Source organism: Centroberyx gerrardi, chromosome 13 (genome assembly GCF_048128805.1).
Source record: "Centroberyx gerrardi isolate f3 chromosome 13, fCenGer3.hap1.cur.20231027, whole genome shotgun sequence".
Lineage (NCBI taxonomy): Eukaryota > Metazoa > Chordata > Actinopteri > Beryciformes > Berycidae > Centroberyx > Centroberyx gerrardi.
In genome coordinates this window covers 13,138,647-13,162,904 of record NC_136009.1, presented here as the reverse complement: position 1 = coordinate 13,162,904, position 24,258 = coordinate 13,138,647, and the positions used below count along the sequence as shown (strand labels likewise).

The 24,258-nt window shown below is 44.0% G+C and overlaps 1 protein-coding gene across 1 annotated transcript in view; it reads left to right on the top strand.

Annotated features, from left to right (window-relative positions):
• Positions 1-16,686: 16,686 nt before the first annotated feature.
• The window catches only part of dnah9l (dynein, axonemal, heavy polypeptide 9 like), a 40,301-nt gene continuing 32,729 nt past the window's right edge, over positions 16,687-24,258 (top strand). The window contains exons 1-14 of the mRNA XM_071922122.2: positions 16,687-16,780; positions 17,444-17,655; positions 17,751-17,984; positions 18,695-18,862; positions 19,417-19,533; positions 19,684-19,821; positions 20,174-20,298; positions 20,821-21,016; positions 21,996-22,100; positions 22,320-22,511; positions 22,945-23,145; positions 23,325-23,660; positions 23,782-23,859; positions 23,935-23,990. Of these exons, the coding sequence (XP_071778223.2) occupies positions 16,708-16,780; positions 17,444-17,655; positions 17,751-17,984; positions 18,695-18,862; positions 19,417-19,533; positions 19,684-19,821; positions 20,174-20,298; positions 20,821-21,016; positions 21,996-22,100; positions 22,320-22,511; positions 22,945-23,145; positions 23,325-23,660; positions 23,782-23,859; positions 23,935-23,990 (2,231 nt within the window). The 5' untranslated portion in view covers positions 16,687-16,707. The remainder of the gene's footprint in view (positions 16,781-17,443; positions 17,656-17,750; positions 17,985-18,694; positions 18,863-19,416; positions 19,534-19,683; positions 19,822-20,173; positions 20,299-20,820; positions 21,017-21,995; positions 22,101-22,319; positions 22,512-22,944; positions 23,146-23,324; positions 23,661-23,781; positions 23,860-23,934; positions 23,991-24,258) is intronic.

Below are 24,258 nucleotides of genomic sequence, written 5' to 3'. Positions count from 1 at the left end.
TATCCAAAATAAAGAAAACGATATGTTCCTCTCGCAAACGCACACGTCAAGGCAGGGAACGAGGCACTGAGTTAATTAGGGAGATTAAACGTCTCGAGGCCTTGGCCACACCTCGCGAATATTGGCGGATCTGTAATAATAACACACTCTCAGGGAGGAGAGGAGAGAGTCTGGGGGGGAGAGGAATGAAGGTGGAAGAGGAAGGAAGAGGAAGAGAGAGGGAGGAAACATGATGAAATGTGGGAATGAGGGAAAGAATGGAAGCGGTCCAAGGACACAAGATGCCTGTGAACCCGAGAGAGGAGTCAGAGGAGAGAAATGGGACGTGAATGGGTGCAGATGAGGCGTGGGAAGAAGCATGACATCAGAGAAGACGGAGAGACGGAGGGAAGAGGGCATGGAAGGAAGGATGGGGAGTGCTTACATCATTCCTCTCCTCCGTCTCCTCCATCTAAGTTCCCTCCATCCTCCCAGAGTGAAAACAGCTCTCCATCAACATGAGATCAGAGGTTGTTACTGTACATTTCTCCAGGTCGATAAACAGATATGCTATTATAGCTTTGTCAATAGCAAGGTTCAAGAAAAATCATATCTCTCTACCTGAGACACACACACACACACACACCCTACTGGTCGTTTTATAGGGTCTCTATCTGAGTTTCATAATGCCAGAGTATCTGTCCATGTCAGTGTCAGTTCTGGGTAGATTGACATTGATGTGAACTTCTTCTTTTACAGTATTCCTGCCCTCCCTTCAGTCTACTGATGTCTGTGATAAAGATGTCTAGTTCCCAGCCTCCCAACCAGATGTAAGGAAAAACACAGCAACTTCATGCAGCCTTGGAAAAGAAAAGAAGGCATGTCTCTCTCTCTCTCTCTCTTGCTCACTCACAAACACACTTGTCTCTTCCATCTCATTCCTCTTTTAGCCGAACTCTGCCGTCTACCTCGTTCTGTCTGATCCTCAGATGTCACGTGTGACAGAAAGCATCATAAGCCCTGTGCGTGACAGAGCTCGGCGCTACTTTGAGATCGAGTGTTTTTCTTCTCATTAAAGACACAATGGTGCGTCAAGTAGGCCTATGTTTTTGTTTCACAGCGGCATTCGTCAAAACCAGCTCGCACTTCACAAACGCAAGCATTACAATGATAAAGGGGCTTGGTTGAAATCCCGCCTCTCTCTCTCTGCCTCGACCGTTCCCGTTCTGCTCTGTAGTGTGCAGCACTATACCCATCATTCTTCTTGTCAAATAAAGTGTTGAAAAAGAAGAGAGAGAGAGAGAGAGAGAGAGAGAGAGAGAAAGAGAGAGAGAAGAGGGGGGGAAAGCAACAGGAGAGAAAAAGAAAAATGAAGAGGAGAGGAGAGAGAGGCACAGAGACAGAGAGAGAATGAGAAAGCAAGAAAGAGGGAAAGAGAGCAAGAAAAGGAGAGAGGGGTAGTGTCAGTTAGGGTAAGAGAGAGAAAGTGTGTGTGTGTGTGTGTGTGAGTGAGAGAGAGAGAGAGAGAGAGAGAGAGCGCACCATGCTCCTCCAGTAAATCAGGCCTGACGGAGTGACCTTTGATAGCCCCAGACAGAAAAGGTTACATGAGCAGCGGAGAAAATGGGTCTATCTGTCACTTACAGACTAGCTATAAACGATGTTGTGTGTGCGTGTGTGTGTGTGCGCGCATGCGTGTGTCTGTTTGAGGTCAAACTAACAAAGAAAATTGGGTGTATCTTTCTCTCGTCCACAGAATATTAACAGAACTGCAACTAGTTCTCTGTAAAAATCACCTTATATGCTTTCCCCTTCATATATCAACTGAGGTGGGACACTGAGAACGGCCTCTACGGCTCTCAATGCTGCACATGAACATGGGTAGATGACTGTTAATGCCAGTTCCTTTGCTTATGTGAAATAGTGGGGACATACTGTACTGCATACGTCACCACATAAACAAACAATTAGATTTTCTGTAGTTCAAAAAAAAAAAAAACTGAACTGAAAACTGAAAAAAATGGAAAAACAGCAGCGAGTAAATTCAGAACTTCACTGAATTTCACAAGCCAATTGAATTGCTTAACAACCAAAGCAAGGTGTAGAATAGGAAATATGAAATTAACATGTAAGTAGGTAGGTTACATGCTAGCTGAAATGGAAAACTTAAAAAGTAATAATCTGCAACATTTTCATATAAATAATTTTACCGTTCTCTATTGCTGATTGATATAACTCAATAGTGATTCAGCCTACAGTTCATGCACACGGAAAATCAAACTTCAACTTCAACAGAAAATCCAAGGAAAAAGACATCACAGTACTGGCCACAATGTTTGATTGCAAAGTGATATGCGGGAAGTGTGGTGCAAAAACATCACAGCAATGACCTAATCCTGGTTAGACATAATTACATTCACAGTTGCTCAGGATCAGAAAAAGAACAGCACCTCTAAGGCAGTATATGGGTTAAATGCTTTGTTCAAGGGCACAATGACTGTGCTTGACAGATTATGTAATATTGCTAGTAACACTAATTTAGATCTAAAAGACAAAGCTACACTAGTTGTCCATGCCCTTTATACTCCCATAAGTCCCCCATGCCCCTGTAGTGCCAAATGTGCCAAAAATTAAGCTTACTGTATTTTACAAACCTCAGAGACAGCCCACACTGTCTAATAAACTACTAATGGAGGAAACACAGGCATCTCATTAGGAGGTTGCCTGAAGACACACACAAACACACGTACACACACAAACACACACGATTTGAAGCAACTTTCCTCTGGCTCTGAGCCGGACATTAATGATGTTCCAGCTGGTTTTTAACAACTATTTATTTATTGAGGGAATAATTCTGCAGCGTAGGGAAGCTGCTGAAGGTGTTTGGGGAATTATTATGTATTAATCAACCTGCAGTGTTTGTCTTTGGAGAGGAGAGGAGAGGAGGAGAGGAGGAGAGGAGAGAGGAGAGGACTCTTACATTATTCACACATACACACACACACGCACACATTTTCCAAGTAAACAGAGGAGAAAGGGCTATTTAAATGGTGACTTGGTGACAATGTGCTGTGATTGACAGCAGAAGGAGGGGGTTGATGGGAGGACTCTGTCAGCGACTGATAACAGCTGTCTGCTTCACTCACGAGAGAGAGAGAGAGAGAGAGAGAGAGACATAAACACATGCATAGTAATGCACCCTTGCATATACTTTCAATTCAAGTTGTTGGTTGCGTCATTCCTAAGTTGCGTAATGCATATGGAAAAAGGTAGATTACCCACTCCATCATGTAAATTTCCATCAGCACAAACAATCCATTGGAGCCTGACACTGCTCCATACCCCAGATGACAAACACAGACGCACACACACACACACACACACACACCCCGACTTATTAAACATTCATCGGAGTGAGTTTGGGGTAATGAACGGGAGTCAACAATGAATTATGGATCATATTCTAATGGTTGACTTACCCCTCTCATTACTGGCATGCTAATGTGATTGGGAAACAAATGATTATCAGCTTTATTAGAAAGGGGAAAAGAGCAGGGAAGAGCAGAGGCCCTGGATCCCCAAGACACCCACAGACTGCTTCAGCTGGAAGGAGGGATGAGATGGGAGAGAGGGAGAAAGAAGCGGAGATATAAATAGGAATTGCAAAAAAAGGAAAGCATCATTCTCACACATCTATGAATCTAGCTTAGGATGATACAGCACAACAGTGTTACTGTTTAACACGTTAGCAGCAGTACATGTTGGTGCTTTGATATTAACACATTAACTACACTCACAAATGTGTTGAAAATGGCAACTATTTTATTTTTTTGCAAACACATCATGAATTCCTCCATGCAACGCACAACACAATATATTAACAGAATTACTAATAGTACTTTTGCACCAATAAGATATACTGCACAGTCCTACTCCAACTGATGTAATGCAATGGAGTGCATGCATACGCACCCCGAGGCATTTATCACAGCATTGGTCAAGGTGGAGACATCTCCTGCAATCCATCTCTCAGCTTATTGGCACCAAAAGACTTGCTTTTATGCTTTGCCTAGAGATTTATGAGCGACTTAAGGCACGTGCGTGTGTGTGTGTGTGTGTGTGTGTGTGTGTGTGTACAAGCATGCATGCGCGCTTGCATACATTAGCAGCAGATGCACACCCCGCAGTCTGAAAGGGATCAGGTTGATGTGCTTATTGACACCTCACCTCCCTCCCTCCCTCCCTCCTTCCCCCTCCCCTTGTCCCTTCTCCCCTCCCTCAATCCATCCATCCCTCCATCCATCACCTTCCTTTAAAAGCCTGTTAGGAAACCCAATACCTTTCATTAGCACAAAAAGATTAGCTTTTTAGCAGGAGGGGTGTGTGTGTGAGCGGAGAAACAGTGGGTGGGAGGGATAAATAAAGACAATCAAAGATGCCTGTGCCAGACAGCCACTTAGCTTAACCTAGGGTGAGCAGAGCACACACAAACACACACACATACACACTTCCACACAAGGTTACAAGACATTACACACTCTACAACATTGAGATAATCGCAGTAGTGCTTAGAACGATGTGAAGAGTTTCATTCCAAAATGAGAAAAAATTGACACCTACTCAACAAAATGAAATGCTGGCGTGAAAGTAAAGCCCATTATGGGTTATAATTAAAGTTATGAGTCATCTAAATAACTTTGCTTGCAAAATAGACATGGTTTTGATGATACAATCATTTGTGTTGTTGAAATATTAACTGATGAATTTCAGGTAGCATGAAATCAGTATGAAATCAGTATGAAACCCTTCATAAAACAGTTGATTGAGAGGGAAATAGTGTTGTACTAGACTACTTATTCATACCAATCCAGGCTCTTTATGTGAACTCTTGGAATCACAGCCCCACTGAGCATTCGGTTTTTAGTTTTGTGGCTGTATCTTCAACAGTTTTGAAGATACCTCAGTGAACAGACACAATGAACACAATACATGTCTGTGTTTTGTCTTTGTAATATGTATAACTACCTTTCCATTCATAACATAGGAAAAGGTAGGAACACACACACACACACGCACACACACATTAAGCACATTTTGAGTTATCTTGAAGGACTTGCCATCAGTCAAAACAATACCAACAAGTTTCCCCTGGGATGAGACAACAGCCCTATTAATTTATCAGACAAACACACACCTTACAGCTCACATACAATCTCTCTCTCTCTCTCTCTCTCACACACACACACACACACATACCAGAAAACACAGTTATTTAACCTACTATTTCCCCAGAGAGAGGGTCTTTAACAGTAACAAGGCAGCGTCCAATCACTTACAGGCTTTTCCCTGGTGCCTCCTCTTTCCATACAAAACAATCTGGAGAATAAGATTACACACACACACACACACACGCATACACAGTAATACCCATCAGCTTTGGGGACAGAGGAAAATCCATATTTCATCTGAGAAGCTGAGGTGTTTGTGCACACGCTGAGTTTGTTTGTCATTAGGCCTAACCCCTGTGGCTCACCTAATCAGGTTGCTGTGTATGTGAGTGTTTGATTCTGTCTGTGTGGGTGTGAGAGAGAGCAATAGAATATGCGTGTTCGAGTGTGTGTGTGTGTGTGTGTGTGTGTGTGTGCGTGTATGAGTGTACGGTTGACGGGTGCAGAGGGGTGAGAGGTGTGGGAGAGAGGAGCGTGCAAACACACACTTGAGGCCGAATTAAAGTTATCGATCGGCCGTGGCATGCTCTCACACAGAGATCAAAGATTAACCCGGATCAATGGCTAATCGATTTGTTTGTTTGTGACTGTTTGTGTGTGCGTGTGTGTTTATGCACCAATTCAATTTCCACCTTGGTAAACCACTGCATGAATATTCTCCGACTTCGGATATTGTATAAGGAGACTCTGCTCCATCTCCACTATTAGCCCTTTGACACAGAGGGATACTGTTATGTAGTCGACCCAATTTCCTCTTTGGGGGTCAATAAAGCATCACAAAAAAAACTGACAAATACAGCATGTGACAACAGCCGAGTCCCTGCAGCAGACTACACACATCTCATGAAACTGTGGAGAGGGTATAGCTTGAAGCCAAACCTGCCTGTGGCCTTAACCTTGCGCTCAGCTAACAAGGATATGCAGCTTCCCAAAGCGTTTCACTGCAAGGTTGTCTACTTTCCACACAATAACAATGGAACAATTATCTTATTGCTAATAAGGGCAAGCGACACCACCACAGTTAACCTATATGCAACATTAAACTAATTGCTGCTGACGCCAATATAAGCCGATGAATGGCACCAAAATGACAGACAATTAGACTCTGTGTCCTATGGTTTTGTTCATCAGGGTGAAACCTCATTCAATCTATCATCTATGTTTTCCTTCATTAGCACCTCTTCATATGTAATGGCCCAGCGCTGTGGACTGTGGAGACCAATCAGACAAAGTAGTGCAGTCATCTGTAAGGGGGATGGTGGTATTATAAGTGTGTCAGTGTGTCTAATTCCCTGCTTTGTTCCAAGACAGATTTGAATGTAACTATGGAAAGGATCTGTTCTTTTCATCTCATTTGACTAAACCACTGAGTGTGAAAAAGATATACAGTGTGGTGTTAATCCTAATCTATAGGAATGTCCGGAGCCATCTGATGGGCGGTGGAGCTTCTAAAGGAAGGCAAACGTCTTCGCAGTTAGAGAGCTCTGCTCCAGAGTTACGCACTATTTTGCTTCTCTGCAATGATATGAAAGTAGGAAATTTGTATTATTTCTTTTCTTTCTTTTTCTCATTCTTCTGCTCAGTGCTTTTTTTTTTTAATTCCAACCATCAGTGGTGACCACCAGGTATGCGTAATGTGTATTTGCTGAGGTTTACCAAGGTGTATTTCAGTCATCCTTTGTTGTTTTACGGTCTTAATATTACTGAGGTGAGCAGATGGTGATAAATCAATAAGAACAATACTATGTCTTTGTGGTCTTATGACAAAGAGCGAGGGAACACTGTGTGTGTGTGTGTGTATGTCTGTGTGTGCATCTGTACAAACATTCCTCCATACGTTTGCATGTGCTAGCATCTGTGTACATACCTACAATAATATGTTTACTATGTGCGTTCAGTGGAGTTACAATGCCAAAGCCAATCCAGTCCTTCACAAGGAGCACACATAATACACATTGCCCCAGAGCATAAGTGGGTATTCAAAGGCAACAAGGGGGTGAGGCATGGGAGTCATTTTGGATTGGGCCATCCAGAGGGCATTCTCTGGAGCCTGATAGAGAAACAGCCCCATCTACAGGATTAAAATGTCACTACAAGCCAACACAAAACCACCCCCAATATGGTAACTTTGCATTCCAGTGCATCTCTTTGTCTCAGCAAAGCTTAACGAGCCCCCGGAGAGCACGCCCAGGTGAACTTGCTGTAAGAGGAAACTACCTGTGTCTCCACAGCACAGAACAATGCTGTCCTTTTTTGTTTTTTCACAGGAAATACTGTATCTGCAGATTTTGGAGGGGACGCTGCAGTACTTTGCCAGTGAAACAAGGGTGTTCTCTTACATAGAGTGTTGACTTAACAGTGTTGACTTAACTGAACAGTATCCTGGAAGTGGTCAGCATGGACTCAGCGATTCTGGACACTGGCCGCTAGGGTCCCGTCAACTTGAAAACACCCCCCCACACACACACACACACACACACACACTGGATATACTCAGAAGACAGCAAGCTCAGGGCTCAAACACACACACACACACACACACACACATCCTGTGAGATTGGCCGTGCTCTCTAACCCCTTCCTGTGTACACAGAGCTGCCTCTCAAATATCACTGAGTCCAGATAGAGGAGAAAGACCTTTCAAGAACAAAGGAGAGGTCCGATAAGGGAGAGCTCGCGGTTGGCTCTTTGCCTTTTCTCCTCCCTACAAAGACACCCTCCGCCCCCGCGACTCGTCCAAACTGTCCCCTCTCTTGACCCACTCCTGGTTCGGGAAAAAACACCAAATAAATATATAGAGAGAAAGGGGGAAGAACAGGAGAGGGGACAAGTCTGAAATGGGTTAGACTGGAATGATGGAGGAGGGAAGACGGGATTTAGAGAGAGTGGACGGGGGTATGAAGAAACAGAGGGAGGGAAGAGGGGTAGTGAGAGAGGAAGGGGAAACACGGAGAGACAGAGAGAGAGAGAGAGAGAACAAGTAACGCAGTGTAACCTTGAGGAGAGGGGTCACATTTCATCTTAAGTGGCTCCCTTTGTAAGGTGCCTGAGGTGTCATCTAGCTGCTTAGATTTCACCATACTTGTTCTCCACAATAGCATACTGCAACATTATGCTATCAAACACCAGGAAAATTGCACATTATAATGGTGTTCGCTTGCAGATGCCAGCTCTGACCAAGTCCAGGGATCTCAGCCAGTAATGTGTGTGCATGTGTGTGTGTGTGTGTGTGTGTGTGTGTGTGTGTGTGTGTGTGTGGGTGTGTGTGTAGAGGAGCTGGCAGGCATGCAGAGGTATGAGACAGATGTGTGTGTCGGTCATTACTGTAATCGCTCCATTTACTTCATCCACCTTGGGAGGGACGGCTGGTCAGCACCATCTGGACACACAAACACACACACACATATGCACACACACACACACATACACACACATACAAGCACATACATGCCAATCGCCAGCAATTGTAGGGTTCCATGGTTAGTCAGCCAGCAACAGGAGGGAAGCTTTGAAATGAGCAGTGTGTATGTGTATGTGTGTTGTGTGTGTGTGTGTGTGTGTCTGTATGTGTGTGTGTGTGTGCCTGCACGTTTAAGCATTTGCCATCTTTGTTGTCACTGTTTCAATTTCTCTCTGTCCCTGGCTACATTTTTCTCTGTGCTTGTCTCTCCCTGCTATTTTTTTTCTCGTCTCTTTCCTCTTTTTTCGTCCAACTCCTCCCCTGAGTCCAACTCCTTCAGAACTACATGAATCTGCTCTTCTCCCCAGAGACTACAAGACAAAATGAAAAAGGCCAAGACAAGTAGCGGAGACCGAGCTTGCCTGAGACAGCCAATGCCAGAAGAGATGGTGGTCTTCATGGTGAGTGTGTGTGTGTGCGAGAGAGAGAGAGAGCGAGAGAGAGAAAGAGAGAGAGACAGGGAGAGAGAGAAAGAGAGAGAGAGAGAGAGACAGAGAGAGAGAGGGCCTACTAAGCTCATCTGCATGTCATTTCCTCCGTCGATGGAGGACAGCGAAAGGTGATGAGGAGAGGAGTCGAGGAGCAGATGAGGAGAGCGCGAGCAAAGCTAATGCTCCGGACTGAAGAGCAGCAGTCTGCTCGTCAAGCAACACGTAGCCATGGCAACCGCAAATGGAGAGAGTGAAGAGGAGAGGTGGAGGAACAGAGGAGGAGAAAAGAGGCTTCAGGTTAAAACTACATTACCATGAGGAGAAAGGACTGAGAGTGTAGCTGGTGCTTTGCTACGCTGGGTTGGGTAGAATATTATCCACTTACTGGTGTTATCACACAGTACATATCTCTGCTTTTATACTCTGCCATCTACTATTACAAGTGTCTAGGTGCAAGCAGCCAATGTCTTGCAAAAAAAAAAAAAGTAATTGCTAAAATGAAGAGGAGAGAGCCTGAGGATATATTTTTTCCATTTGCCTTTTAGTCTTCCTGTTTACATTACTCAGCAATGACTCTGTTCAAAACTCCAGTGGAATATTTGTTATCACCAATAGCTGACCAGCATATCTCTCTATTCCATGATTGCTCTTCTGCTCCTCCATCACTCTATACTCTCTCTCTTTCTCTCTCTCTCTCCATTGTGGCTCCTCATCTGTATTCTGAGAGGTCACCAGCCCTCCCCATTCTCCTCCCTATACACCCTCTCTTTCGTTCTCTCTTTCTCTCCATTGCCCTCCCTCTCCTACCCATCTTGTCCCCCCCCCCAATGTCCCAAGATCTCTTTTTCTGGCCCCCATTCCCTCCCTGCCTCCATCCCTCCATCCCTATGGAGCAGGAGTGACATTGGGCGTGAGGTCAGAGAGATGGGCAGCCGTGCTCGTGCTGTCAGCAGGCTCAAATGGGCTTAGCTACAGTGTGTGGAGACACCCAGGGGACACATCCACTGGCCTTGGGCTCCGGACAGACAGACACACACACACACACACACACACACACACACACACACACACAAACCCCACACACTCATACAAGTGCAAAAGATACACACACATCTGCAAGCACGTACCCACAGAAGCACACAGACACGTGCGTGAATACTCACAAACATGCACAAAAATCACACACACGTACAAAAGACACATACTCATGCAAGCTGCATACACACATGGATGTGGATGCACAAACGCACACAAACATGAATGCGAGTGCTGTGTGCACACACACATACACACACACACACATGCATTCACTTATACAAATAGAGCGAGGAATGGAATTACAAATTTCAGAAAGGACTAATTTCCTTGGACAACTGCCATGGATTATTGGCTGGTATGCCCAATGTGGTGAACAATGGAAATTTCCACTGTTGATGTATGTTGAACCCTTAAGTTAAAAATAAAGACATAACCTCCAAAGGTCATATACATCCATGAAATATTATATGCACATCGCATATTGAAAAATCACTTCCATCAATTGTAATGCAGCCAATGGAACATTAACTGTAGCCAAACGGAGCTGCAATGACCACAGAAAACCAGTGACTATAAAAATCTATAGAAAGTAATATTTAATGGGGGTTGGTTAACCTGCATAGATATGAAATACATATGACGGCATTTTATAGATCATCAAATCATCAGGTTTTGACAAGCCTTCTTTCTAAGGGATTCTCCAAGTCAGACATCCATTTTAAGAAACTGCAGAGCAAAAAATAATCTGTTTGTAGGCATGGCCTAAACCTAAATATAGATCAAATCCATGACTATAAGGTTAGCAAGAGACTCAAATGTCAGGCATCCCAGAAAAGCTCAGTCGTCTCCAGTCAGCCCATTTTATATTAGGGTATGATTACATCCGTGTATTAAAGTTAGACTGGAAAAATGGAGGATCTTTTAAAAGGGTAATCATTGCTGTGGTATTTTAAGTAACGCAGTTAGAGAAATGTCCCATTTTTCGACATTTTTACATAAATGGCATAACATGTGTAATAGGATGTCATGGCTAGGGTCACTTTGGATTAGGGCTAAGGGATGCTGTCAGAAACACTGTGCCACACTGCCCCCATGTGGTGATGGTCTACACTGCATAAGTGAACTGGAGAAGAAGTACTGATCTATGTACTGCTCCTTCACTGAAGGCAGCTTGGCAAAGCTGAATAAAAATGTGGATGAATTTCTTTGGGGGAAATGCTTTCTCTCCTTTCTGTGAACAATTACCACATTTTTCACATGAAGCAACAAGAAACCCATAGGCACCGGTCTCACAAGGAATGGAAAGATTTTCAATCTAATGGTACCACCCCACTCCCACCACACACACACAAACACAAACAAATGATCAGTAATTGCAAAACATACTACTTACTATCAAATAGTAACCCTAATGATCATGCCATATCACTGAACACCTGGTGACGATGGTGTAAGTGTAATATCATTACCTGTCCTGGAGGTGTCACTGTAGTTAGGTCTCCCCTGAAGGTTCAGGTTACAGGATAGGGTTGCATGGCATAAAGACAGCACACTTAGCCATCATCCAGGGAAATAGAGCCAGCCCATACTGGGTTGCCACAGTGACCGGTGACCTGCTCATCAAGGTGTGTATCACTTTTCCAGTTGATAGCCCTCAGCACTGGAGAAGAGAGAGGGAACGTACAGTGGAGACAATAGAAACAGAGCATTTATTGTTAACATCGGGGGAAACGTCCCTTAATAGCTACCGAACTTGACTAGAAGGGACTTAATGTAGTGTCTGACTTATAGAATTTTGTGAGGTGAGTGCATATCATTTTAATAATTGTACCTTTTTATCTCACTCAAGGATTCTCTTCTCTCTTTTCACATCCTCTCCATATAACCTATAGCCTGTCTTTATTTCTCTCTGCATCACTCATCCATATCATCCCTTTCTCCAGCTCAGTCTTCATGGCTGAGGCTACCATCGGCAGCAGTAACAGTGGGGCTGCAGGCAGCGGAAAGGGCGGAGGAGTGCGTGTCCCCCAGGACCCCTCTCTCAAAGTCGGGGTGGCACTGTCAGACGAGAGGGTGGACTTCCTCCGGGAACAGGCCTTCTGTGTCCTGCGAGTGAAGACGGATAAGTGGAACCGCTTCATCGGGGCAGAGGAGAACCAGAAGATTCTGCTGGACTTCCTGGACCACATCTGGACCAACAGGCTGCTGCTCTTCACCGGGCCTGGAGGAACGCTGCATGCTGGGGATGCTCAGGTGAGGACGGTTGCTGCACACTCGTAGCCTTGATACAAAAAATATACTGTATAATTTTTATTTAAGCTAACGTTTCGACCCACAGCATAGATTTGGTGAAATATATAGAAGGGGAGACAGGTGCAATCAATTTAAAGGAGTGTCCTAAATCATAATTGCGTGAGCAGCAACACAATTGCTGTTACAATTGGATCATCAATTAAAAGACATCATAAAATTTTGTTCAGGACCTTTTGTGTAAACACATAGTACAGGGCTTACAATCTAGACGCAATACAAACAAAGAGTAATGTAGGTCTAAAAACACCAAATAAATAGTCCTGTTGAATACAAAAAGCACAGCCTGTGGCATAGGATAGGTCATTCTAAAAAGACAGGTAAGACGGGTGCTCGGGTGAGACACACACACACACACACACACACACACACACACTCAGAGATAGATACACATAGGCATACACTGTGTTCAAAAGTGTACAACATATTAGGATCACCTTCCCCACAGTGTCTCATCTACTGTACTTATCTCCCCATCCTGGCTAAAGTCAATTTTGTAGGCAAAATCAATTAGGTATTATAGTTTTCACTTGGATTCATATTGTCAGTCTATTTCATGCAAAGAGCAGGTGTTCCAACTGCAATTTGTGTATGCAATAGTATGTTACGCAGAACTTATCTAGGTAAGTACCCCCCATGTAAAGGTGCTGTAAACTAAAATTGAAGTGCACAGAAGTGGTTCGACAAATTCCTAGCTGTTTGATTGGGTGGCATTAAGGTATATTAATGCATAATCAAGATTTCAGAGAAATTATTCACATCTTGACAAATTTTATATGAATACAGTCATACATGCACAATCACATAAATGATTCTGTCTCTCAAGCAAGACAATAAGCACTAGCATGCATTAGCAGAAAGGCAAATCTCCTGGGTTTGCTCTCTACACTCCATCTAACATGTTCATTCGTTGAAATAAGTCACTACTTATTTCTAGTGCTTTCAATACTGTTGAAAGCATTCCTACTGTGTTTGCATCTGTGAAGACGTCCCCACCATGGAAGACCAAGCTGCTGTGTGTGCTAAAGAAAGGCGTGAAGAGAATCGCCCGCCAAGGCTTCAGAAACCAACTCCGGCTTGGAGAGGTGTCTGGATATCCCATGGAGCACCTACCTGTCCTCATCTCAGAGGTGGGCTAGTGTGTATGTGTGTGTGAGTGTGTGAGTGAGTGTGTACTGTCCACAACTCGTATGCCGATGCAGGCGTCATGTGTGGTGTGTGCGGACCCAACTCTGAGACATGCTGGCAGGACAATGGTGGAATGTGTGGTGTTTGTGTGTGTGTGTGTGTGTGTGTGTGTGTGTGCACACGCATGTGTGTGAGTGAGGGGTCCTGGGTGACACGCATGATGCCACCCCCTCCACTGATGGTGGCCTCAGCCATGAAGGCTCAGCTGGACAAAGGGAAGATTTGGATGAGTGATGAAGAGATAAAGACGGGCTATACTGTAGATAACAATATAGAGTGGAAGAGGATGGTAGAAGAGAGAAGAGGATCCTTGGAGAGCGAGGTAAAAAAGCTACAATCGTGTCCGCTCACCTCAAAAGAACCCGTGTGTGTTGATGTGTGTCTGGGTGTGTGCCTCTGCACGCGTAGGTGCTGGTGTGTGTGCTGTCCAACGGGCTGAACCATGAGGACTGGCCGCGGGTGGTGTCTGAAGACATCCACAGGCAGCTGGAGAAGCTGAGGAGCAGGGTGGTCACTCTGAGAGGCTGCGCTGAGGGACGCACACTGCTGCCCCTGCCGCTGTGTGTGGAGAGAGCACAGCCTCAGGACATTGTACTCAGGTCAGTGTGAGACTGTGGCAGTAAGTGGCAGTGGCAGTAGTGTGGGCTAAGTAGCTTGTTACTTGTAGTCGAAAATATATGCTTAATATATTAATGTCTGTAAACCTTCAGAATAAGAACAGTCTGGTGTACAGTATTGTTAGCTTACAATTAGCTTTAGTCTATTGCCTAAATGTTTAAATCCTTTTTTATAGCACACTTCTGAAGCCATTTAACAACATGGGATGCAAGCTCTCACCTTTGAAGTTACTGTAAGAATGCTGTGTTAATTTTGTCAAGGAGAGATACAAATATTGTTCAGCAATTCCTTTTTACATGACAATAACTGCACAAAAGCTAAGGCATAATATTTAAAAAGATGGCCTGAAAGCACCTTCTGCTTTGATAACAGCAGTAGGGCTGGATACGTCTCAAGCTCACTCAAATTGCAAGGGGACTTTCTATGCACACTCCTCTTAAGGTCACTTCATAGATTTTCAACAGGATTAATGTCTGGACTGTGACTGGCCCGTTGCACAATACTTGTCTTCCTCTTTTCAGCCATTCCCTGGTTGATGAGGCATTGTACTTTGGGTCATTGTCATGTTGAAAGATGAAAACTTTAACTTCGTTAACTAGAGATTTAATGGATTTTCTGTTCAGGCCTCAAGGTAGCAGAATAATAGAACATTTGAAAAGGTGTGTAGACTCGATATCCACTGTATAAGCTACTCAGATAAAAGCTTTTCTCAGCTCACTCACACAAGAGAGTAAAAAACTACTGAACCAGGCTGTTGACAAATTTATAGTTGACATTGTAACACTCCATTTGATGTTCATAAAGCTGAGTGGATTATTTTTTCAAGAGTTTGCTAGCAGTAATGGAATCTATTAGGCTGCAGAAGGACAAAATTACTAGAATATGATCAACTAAATGTCAACAGATATTGGGGGGGGGGGGGGGGGTAACAAAATTGGATGAAATGAAATGGAATGGAAATGAACATTTTCGTCCAAAAAAAATAAGAAGGCTACTCATTAAAGAATAGTTCACCCCAAAATTAAAGTCATTATCTAGGCCTACTCACCCAACGTCAGACAAAACTCCACTATAGTTCGTATGGACTACAGAACACATAGCTAGTTAGATATTTACCTCTCTATCTCCTGTACCACTTGCCTTCTAAAATAGTCACCAAAAAAATTGTGCTGTTTCAGAGTCGATTATGCTATTTCCCATGAAAAGTAGGCTACACTACTTGAATACGACTTTCGAACTCGGAGGTACGAGCACGAGCCTTCAGTCGTTAGCCACTAGCCAGAGTGTGCTCGAGCTCCCGGGAGCATCAGTTAGGAAAATGTAGGAGATTTTGAGGTAAATATTAGACAGTGCAAAGTGGGCAGGTTACAAAACACATGGATTAGGCTGACATGGGGGTGAGTAGATAAAGACTTTGGCAAACCAACGACTTAGTCACAATAGTAGCCTAGTAGGACATCACAACATTTGTCAGTGAAGTCCATCCATAGATAACCATTTCCAGGTCATAATATGACCTAATAACTTACTCAAATAACGTTTTAGTCCTACTTGCTAAACTAGCTAGTTTGCCAACTACAAACTTCCATTACCATATTGATTGACCCACTTATACGGCATGCTGTGAGCAACTCTTATCACCTCATCCCAGTTTTACGACTCACTTTACAGCAGTTGTCCTGAACATGTTGAACAACGGTCTCTGTCTCCCTCAGCCCCACTGGCTGGCCGTTGGACCGCGGCTTGTTGTACTCCATAGAAACGCTGGTAATTCAGTGGTCAGGCCAGATATGGACTGTCCTGAAGAAGGACTCGGGCATGGTGCTGCGCCAGGGAGACCACCCGGGGCCCACCGTGGAGCTCCAATTCTGGGCCACTCAGAGGGAAAACCTCCTGGGCATCCAGTCACAGGTACGACACGGGTGAAATTGGGTCTGTGCAGGTTGAGGCTTGTGATGTGTGTGCGTGTCTCAGTGAGGATGTATGTGTAGATTTCAAAGTTCTGTGCAGGTCTGGAAAGGTGGGAAAATTAGTTTTTTAATCTCCATGTCTTTTTGGAAGTAGCCTTGAAAAGTTAGAGAAAATGTAACAATTCACTCCTGATGCACATATAACAATATGTTATTTGACGTTTGCATTGTTATGAATAATCTATTTTAGGCTAGAGAGTGAGAGTCATATTTCCCAGCCAATATTGCATGTATCACATTGAACACTCACCAACATCTTGAAATCTAGCCAAGACAAGGTCTAGGAAAGAAAAACTGAACTTTAGAAATGAAAAGTTTGTAAGATCCCTAGTGAGTGTGTGTGTGCGTGTGCGTGTCCACTTTCTACCCTGTTGCATGGCACAGCATACACTCATCTCCAGTCTCTCCCGTTAACACTGGTGGTGTGCATCCTACCATGCCGTTCTTGTTTTCAGATCCAGAGCCCCAAGGTGGAGCAGATCATGGAGATCCTGAGGAGAATCAAGAGCAGCTACTACTCCTCCTTCAACGACATCTGCCTCAAAGTCAATGAGGGTAGATAAGCAGAACCACTTCTCCTCATCCATCAGTCCTAACTTATTTCCTTGTTCCTAATCATCCAGTCTCATTCAGTTTTACCTGAGAGGCAAAATTGATAATGCTGTGTAGATCAAGCAGTCACTGGCTTAATAAATTGAGTTTATAATCATCACAGTTTACAGTTATTACAGCATTTTTCTCCTGGTTCAATGTCTTCATAGTTTACTAACACACAGAGCTTCAGTGTTTTCTCCATTCAGTATTCAGTGGCTGTTCTCTGTCCTTCAAATCCACAGAGTCATCATTGTTTTTAAGCTGCATGGTAACTCTTTCTGATTTTCGCATTTTGTATTCCTGTGCCCTTCTCTTTGTGTGTGTCAGCGTGTTCATTCAGCAGCAGTGGGCCACCATGACAAGTAAATTGCCCCTGCTGCTATTGAAAATGTCAAACTAAAAAAGAAAAACACAAATCAGTATTCAAAATTGTAACTCTATCAAATAAACCCAAATAAGAACCATTTCAGCTGTTGAACCTGTCGTAGAATAAAAAACCAGAACAGGCATCGAGCAAAGTACAAAATCACCCCAAAACCCTACTGCTAAAGAACACATCTTTGCTTAACACCGATGCATATTGTTATCCATTAGCTCTACTGCATGTGTTTGTGGTGCTCCTAGCGGTGCTGGAGGCAGAGGACATAGACCTGTACCTGCGCCCTCTGAGGAGGCTGATCAGCAGCCTGGAGGAGAAAAGTTTCCCGCAGATAGACGCTCTGCTGCCTCCGCTCTTCCACACCCTCTGTCTCATCTGGAGCCACTCCCAGTACTACTGCTCCCCTCAGCGCATGGTGGTGCTGCTGCAGGAATTCTGCAACATGCTCATCGAGAAGGTACAGCAGAGTGTGAGAGAGAGAGACAGTTGAATTAAATGATTTAAGTAACTATTCGTCCGAATGACCGTGTGTATGTGTGTGTGTGTGTCCAGGCCTTTGGCTACCTTCTGCCTGAGGAGCTGTTCAAGATGGAGCTGGAGGAGGGGGTGGAGAGGGTCCAGATGAGCATCTCGGTTCTGCGCTGCTTCAAGCGTCTGTTCCACATTCATCGCCAGCGGATCCCCCAGTACTACCACCACGGCCAGACCATCAGGCTGTGGGACTTCCCCGCCACACTGGTGTTCCAGCGCTCAGACCGCATCATGGACAGGCTGCTCATGATCGAGGTGCACACACACACATAGCTCTGTGTGTGTTGCTAGGGATATGTAGAAGAGCAGAGCTGTGCACATCCAACTTGCTCACAAAGTAGACTGGAAAAATAGTAAGACTGCATATGGACAATCTTTGTACTTTACTGACAGGTCTACATAGTGGCAAGTGTATTTTCAATCCAGATCGTCACAGTCCAGATCCAGAGAGTGTTATTGTTATACACCACCTGAAATGTACACTACCTCAACTCTTTTAACACTCCAACCTACAGTGTTTAGATAATACGATTTAGTGAAGGTGAGGGTGTCCTGGTGGTTCAGTTGGCTAAATGCATTCCATGTAACTGCGATGGTGTGTTATCGCCCTCTTTCCACGCATTTTACTTACCTTTCCTGACTCGCTCCACTTTGATCTATATAATATAGCAGTAATGTCATAAGATAATCTTTAGAAAATGTTGAAAAAATCACTCATCTGAAAATTAAAAACAGAATTTAATGGTTCTTTGTCAGAAAGATGACAGCCAGCACACTTTGCCTGGACATTAAGTAAGCAGCTGTGTATTCCAGTATGAAAATATATTTTTATCTATTCATGTGAATAGTGATATAAAAAACTGCCACCTGACACAACAGTCAGACTTCTTAACCGCTGTACCTCTGACACTGACTTCCCTCTTATGACCCTGACCTTTCAGTTGCTCTTCACCTCTGATCCACAGGAGCTGTTTGCAACAGCGCTGGACTTCCTGAAGCTGGAGAAGGTGGAGCTGGGCGGTTCCAGAGGGAAGATCCTCAGTGAGATGGTCTTCAGCATGAGTGAGGAGTTTCACGACCGCTGGCGGGGCCTCAGAGAGAGCAAATATGACCCCCTGGACTACACTAACGATGTGAGACCGAGTGTGTGATTGTTGCAGTCGTCTCCGATATCACACTGCTGTATCAATAAGCCATGGGAGGCCGTGATTCACAGTGATTTATCACAGCTAAGAGCCACTGATAGGCACGACTGAATAATAATAATAAAAGCAAATGCAATTTTTCCACCTAGCAGTACGGTTCTTGAACAGTAGCTAAACAAAGTGGTTGCTAAGCAACACATTAGGTGAGTGGTGAGTTTTAGTTTGCATTGATATTTAAATTAGCAGTTATATGTTCACAGGAGTGTGTTATTAGGTATTTTACAGGTATTTTACAATGGCTTCCGGCGTGACTCAGCTCATCAAAACTGAGGACTGGAACTATCTGTTTGATAATATACTTTTGGGAAGAGTGTATTATTCCAGCCCATATTGATCTGTTTAACTGGACAGGGCTTACAGGATTGATAGTGCACTCAAAGTGTAATAGAATAAAAGTAATACTAAAAGTGCACTCAAAGCTTTTTAATTTAAGAGGAATGAACATACCCATCATCTTCTATCTGATGGCGTCTTGTGTCCAGGATTTTGAGAGTGACTACAGGCGTTTCATGGAGCAGAACAGAGATTTTGACCAGAGACTGGGGACCGTCCTCAATCTGGCCTTCCAGCACTCCAAAAGCCTGAAGTCTACCTTTAAAGTATGCCTGCTACACCTTGAATCCTTTACCTAGTTCATGATTTATGAATTTATTTCCATACAACGCTATCCATGCAAGTCATGTCCCTGCTGCAGTAATAGAATGACCTATTGCACTCATCATATAACTGTGTTGTTGTGTCCTGTCTAGCTGTTGAAGATTTTTGGCACCCTGCTTGAGAGACCCAGGATCAACCAGCTGTTCTCTCCTAACTACAGCCTGTTGTTGGCCATGTTCAACCAGGAAGTAGACCACTGTCAGTTTATACTTGACCAGCACAGAGACAGGGTGAGAGAGACAGAGGAGGATAGAGGGAACAGAGAGGGGGGATGGGAATAAATAAAAAGTAGATATTAACACACTTAATAGCTCAGAATACCCTAATTTCAGCCATATGACCACACTACAGCCAATGACCATTAAATTACATCCATAATGGGGCAGTGTCTGATTTGCTTCATAAAGAGACAGAGAGATAACATGCAACGGGCCTATTAACATAATAAGAGTTTCTGATGGCTCACGCACTATTAAACACACACTAGAGCTGTATGTGTGTGTTACCAAATGTTTTTGGAAAGAGTACTGACTTAGAGTAATGAACATGACTTACTCATCAACCAAACCCTGTATTTTTCAGCTGCGGTCAGGCTGTGCGGTCCTGGGTAAGAATATGCCCACAGTGGCCGGCAACCTCAAATGGTCACAAGAGCTTCGGGATCGCATTCTCACCAACAGGAGCAACCTCAACCAGCTGGCTCACATGTATGGACCAACACCTCCACATACACACACAACTATCTCATCTGTCAGCTGACATACAGTCAAAAACAGAATCTATAGCTATGTTTAATATGTCATTGATGTATTATCCATGTAACTCTGTAAATTGGTCAACAGGTTAAAAAAGCTTACTTAAGTTTACTTTACTGGCACCATATTTTTAATGCTTTGGACTGTATTATAAACAAAATAGACTTGTTTTATTCCAAAATGTTATATATCCATTTTGGTAAAAATATTGCTACCTGAAATTCCTCAGTCAATATTTAAAAAAAGCCTTAACGATGGCTAAGTATTTGAGAGTTACCCATAATGCTTCACTTTCATGTCAACATTTTTTAGAGGAGGTGTCAGTTTTTTCAAATGGTGGATATCTCATTTTGGAATGACACTCTTCACGTATACACATGCACACTTTGTTTCTCTCCTTATCTTCATTCCTCTCACCATCTTTCCTCTTCCTTCCCTCTACCCTCCCCTCCTTCCTCCTTCTCTCCCTCCCAGGCCTCTGGGCTCTGCTGAGGCGGACGACGTCCTCCAGAAGTGTGAGCGTGTCCTGGAGGTTCTGGACCAGCATGATGAGGAGCTGGTCTCAGAGTGGACCGAGGGGCTGGAGGAGCTCTGTCACACCCACCTCCAGGAACCACTGCTCACCCTGGACACTGACACGGGCCTGTTCCAGGTCAACTTCAACCCTGCTGTAAGGAGAAAGGAGACAGAAACACCAAGAGTGGCACAATCAGAATTACAATCACTTTCTCTACTTAATATATTAAATGCACAGGGTTTTGTTTTGGTGGTACTGGAGTGTTCATGCGGTAGTACTTGCTAACATATCAGGTAAAGTACGTTACACAGGGGGCAAAGGGACAGTGGAAAACATATGATAGACATATGATTATGCATTGTATATTTAACCATGATAAGGTTTCATTTACACGCCAGAAATAAGAAGTTAAAGTAACATTCTGTGACGTTTTCATATAAATAAATTTCCATTTTGCTTCTATCCCTGATTGATACAACACAATAGTGATTCAACATATACCCAGTTCATGAGAGCTTTTACAGAGCTTTATCTGGCATACAGAGAGTGATGTGTTTTACATTATCGGGAGCAGCAACAGCAGCTTAGTTGGAATAAACAGAAGAAGAGCTAGTTAGCATGAGCAGCGATAGCCACCATGGCTGAACAGACAGAGAAAAGAGCGCCACCTACAGAAACTCATCAACAGAAAATCCAAGGAAAAAGACATTACATTACTAAGTGATCTTTGAGAAGTGCAGTACAAAAGCACCACAGCCATAGCCGCTTAACACCAAAGATGACAAAGATGAATACTTTCCTGAATTTCCCCAAGGGGATCAATAAAGTATCTTATCTTATGACAAAATCAATCACTTTAATCTAAGGAAATACGTTTTACATTTCTTTTGGAGCAGATTAGTGTGGCATTTTGTGGTGTACTGTGCACATTTTCTTTCATTGTTTTCTAACTTGTGCACTCTATTCCAACAATGATCGTTGTTCATGGTCCATGATTGGCCACCTCACATCTACCACTCACCATTCATTAAAGTGTTGATCAACCATTCAGATTTTGAAGTTGCAAAGAATAAACTTTGCAACTTTGGATTCGCTGATATTACATTAGATTTTCTCTTCTCTCTCTCCTCAGTTGACCTCAGTGCTAAGGGAGGTGAAGTATCTCGGCATGCTGAAGAACCACAACATCCCTAAAGCAGCTCTCCATCTCTACTCCAAACGAGAGACTCTCTACATGGTGGGTAAATTGGCTTCTAGTGTGACACTGAACTTTGTGTCATACAGCTGATAGTAGCAGCCATACATGAGCTTTTACATGCTGTTTGGGGTTATAAATGGTTTACCTCTGAAATTTGCAAGGAGACCATTTTTAATCAGTCTTTTTCTGTGTATAGATGCTGATAATATGTCAAAAATAATCTGGGTTACAGTGTTAACATTGCAGTGTGTCCTGTAGTACACCCAGACGCTGGCCTTGGTGACCCAATGGTACAACCAGCTCCACAGCACCATCCTGGCTGTAGAGCTGGGATTGGTCAAGGAGGAGATGGACGGGACCAGACGGCAGCTAGACCCCGCCCTCCGGGAACTGACCTGGGCTAAGGACGACCTTTGGGACTACATCCAGACTACACGAAACCTGGTCAAGGTACATTCTCACAGACACTTTGCTTTGAAGAAAATCTTCTGACAAATATACAGGTACAAGGTAATCTCAGTGTGTGGGATAATTCTCTTTTCTGTACTTACTTTCACACTATTCTAGGGCATGTTCACATTAGTCTGCTTTATTTATAGAAAAAGCGCTGCCTCAGCTGTATTTTGTGCTGATATATGAAAAAGCGGGTGGCATATTGTGCAGTTTGTTTCCATAGCAATGTCAGATGCTGCAGTGAAGCTGTCAGCTACCTTCATGGCATGAAGCCCCACATCCTCCTTACTGTGATTGGTGGGCTCATACAAATGCAGCCCACGTCATGAGCGCCCCCCTAAATAGTTTGACTTTCCTCAACTTTAGAAAGAGCTCTGCCTCAAAAGAAGCTACATGCGGCTGTCCTCTCCCTCTCTCTTGCAATCACAAGGGCGTTTCAAGTCGCGTCCAGACGAGCAAGGCCAATGTGGAGGCCATCCAGGCCCTGATGGGGAAGTTCAGCCACCAGGCCTTCATCACCAGGAAGAACCGCGGCTCTACCCTCCTCATCCTCTCTGACATGGAGGAGAGTGTTACCAAACAGGCCACGCTCATCACCGACACTGGAGAGCAGATACACAAACTGCTGCAGGTACAAAAACAGATGCATAATACACTCACACACATACATACCACCCACTCTTGACACTGGAGAGCAAAAAAAGACAGGCAGACACATGCATGGAATTTCTCCTCACTCACTCACTCGGTCATTCTCTTCCTTCCTAACTCCCTCTGACCCACCTGCCGGCCATTTCCGCTCTGTTCCAGGAGAACCAGTCTCTGCTGGGCGTGTCGGACCCAGACAGCGGCGAGTGGCGGGCCTACGCAGACTATGTGGACCGTATGATCCTGGCGGGCTTCTCCAGCGCAGTACGCTGCTCCCTGCAGTATTTCATGGACAACACAGACGCAGCCCAGCGCATCGCACCACTCTTTGAGGTCCAGCTGGTCCTCAACGGCAATGAGATGACCTTTGACCCCTCACTGGACCTCAGCCGCCAGGGCAACTTCTATGATATTGTCGATAAGATGGTGGCCAATATCACCAACATGGCATCCTTCATACCCAGAGTGGCCAAGCATAAACAGCTGGATAACTATCAGGTGGTACACAGATATATACACTATGTGCATGCATGCACACATGCAGAAATACACGTTTGCCTGCACAAACCTGCTTAAACAAACGTAGTGGTATGCTTAACCTGTTCTCCTCCACTTCTAGTCGGACATAGATGAGATGGAAGACTTGTCAGAGCTGTGCCATGTGATCCGCTCTCGGGCGCGCACAGCCATCGCTAAGGTGGGTGTCTGTTCCTCATCCACACTGAGGCTCATTCATGGTGCTTACAGTTACAAAGATCGTGTTGATTTTCAGGTCAGGGAATACCAGGGATCGTTTGCCAGCTACCGCTACCTCTGGACTGATGACAGGTCAGAAATGTGTCACTGTCCATCTGTTGATTGTTTATCTGTTATTTTTGTATGTGTGAGCGTCCTTGAGTAGTTTCATTTATGATTGAGTGTGATTTTTTTTCTGAATATACTGTGAATTAATCATGACATATTTGCAAGGTTTTCTAAATAATGTCTTTCTCACCTTGAGGGTTAGGGTTACCTTGATTGGGGTGCTGTGTATAATATATTTCCCAGTGAAAATAAATGGTTGCTTTTTGTAACTTAACTTGCCAGTCTTTTTTTC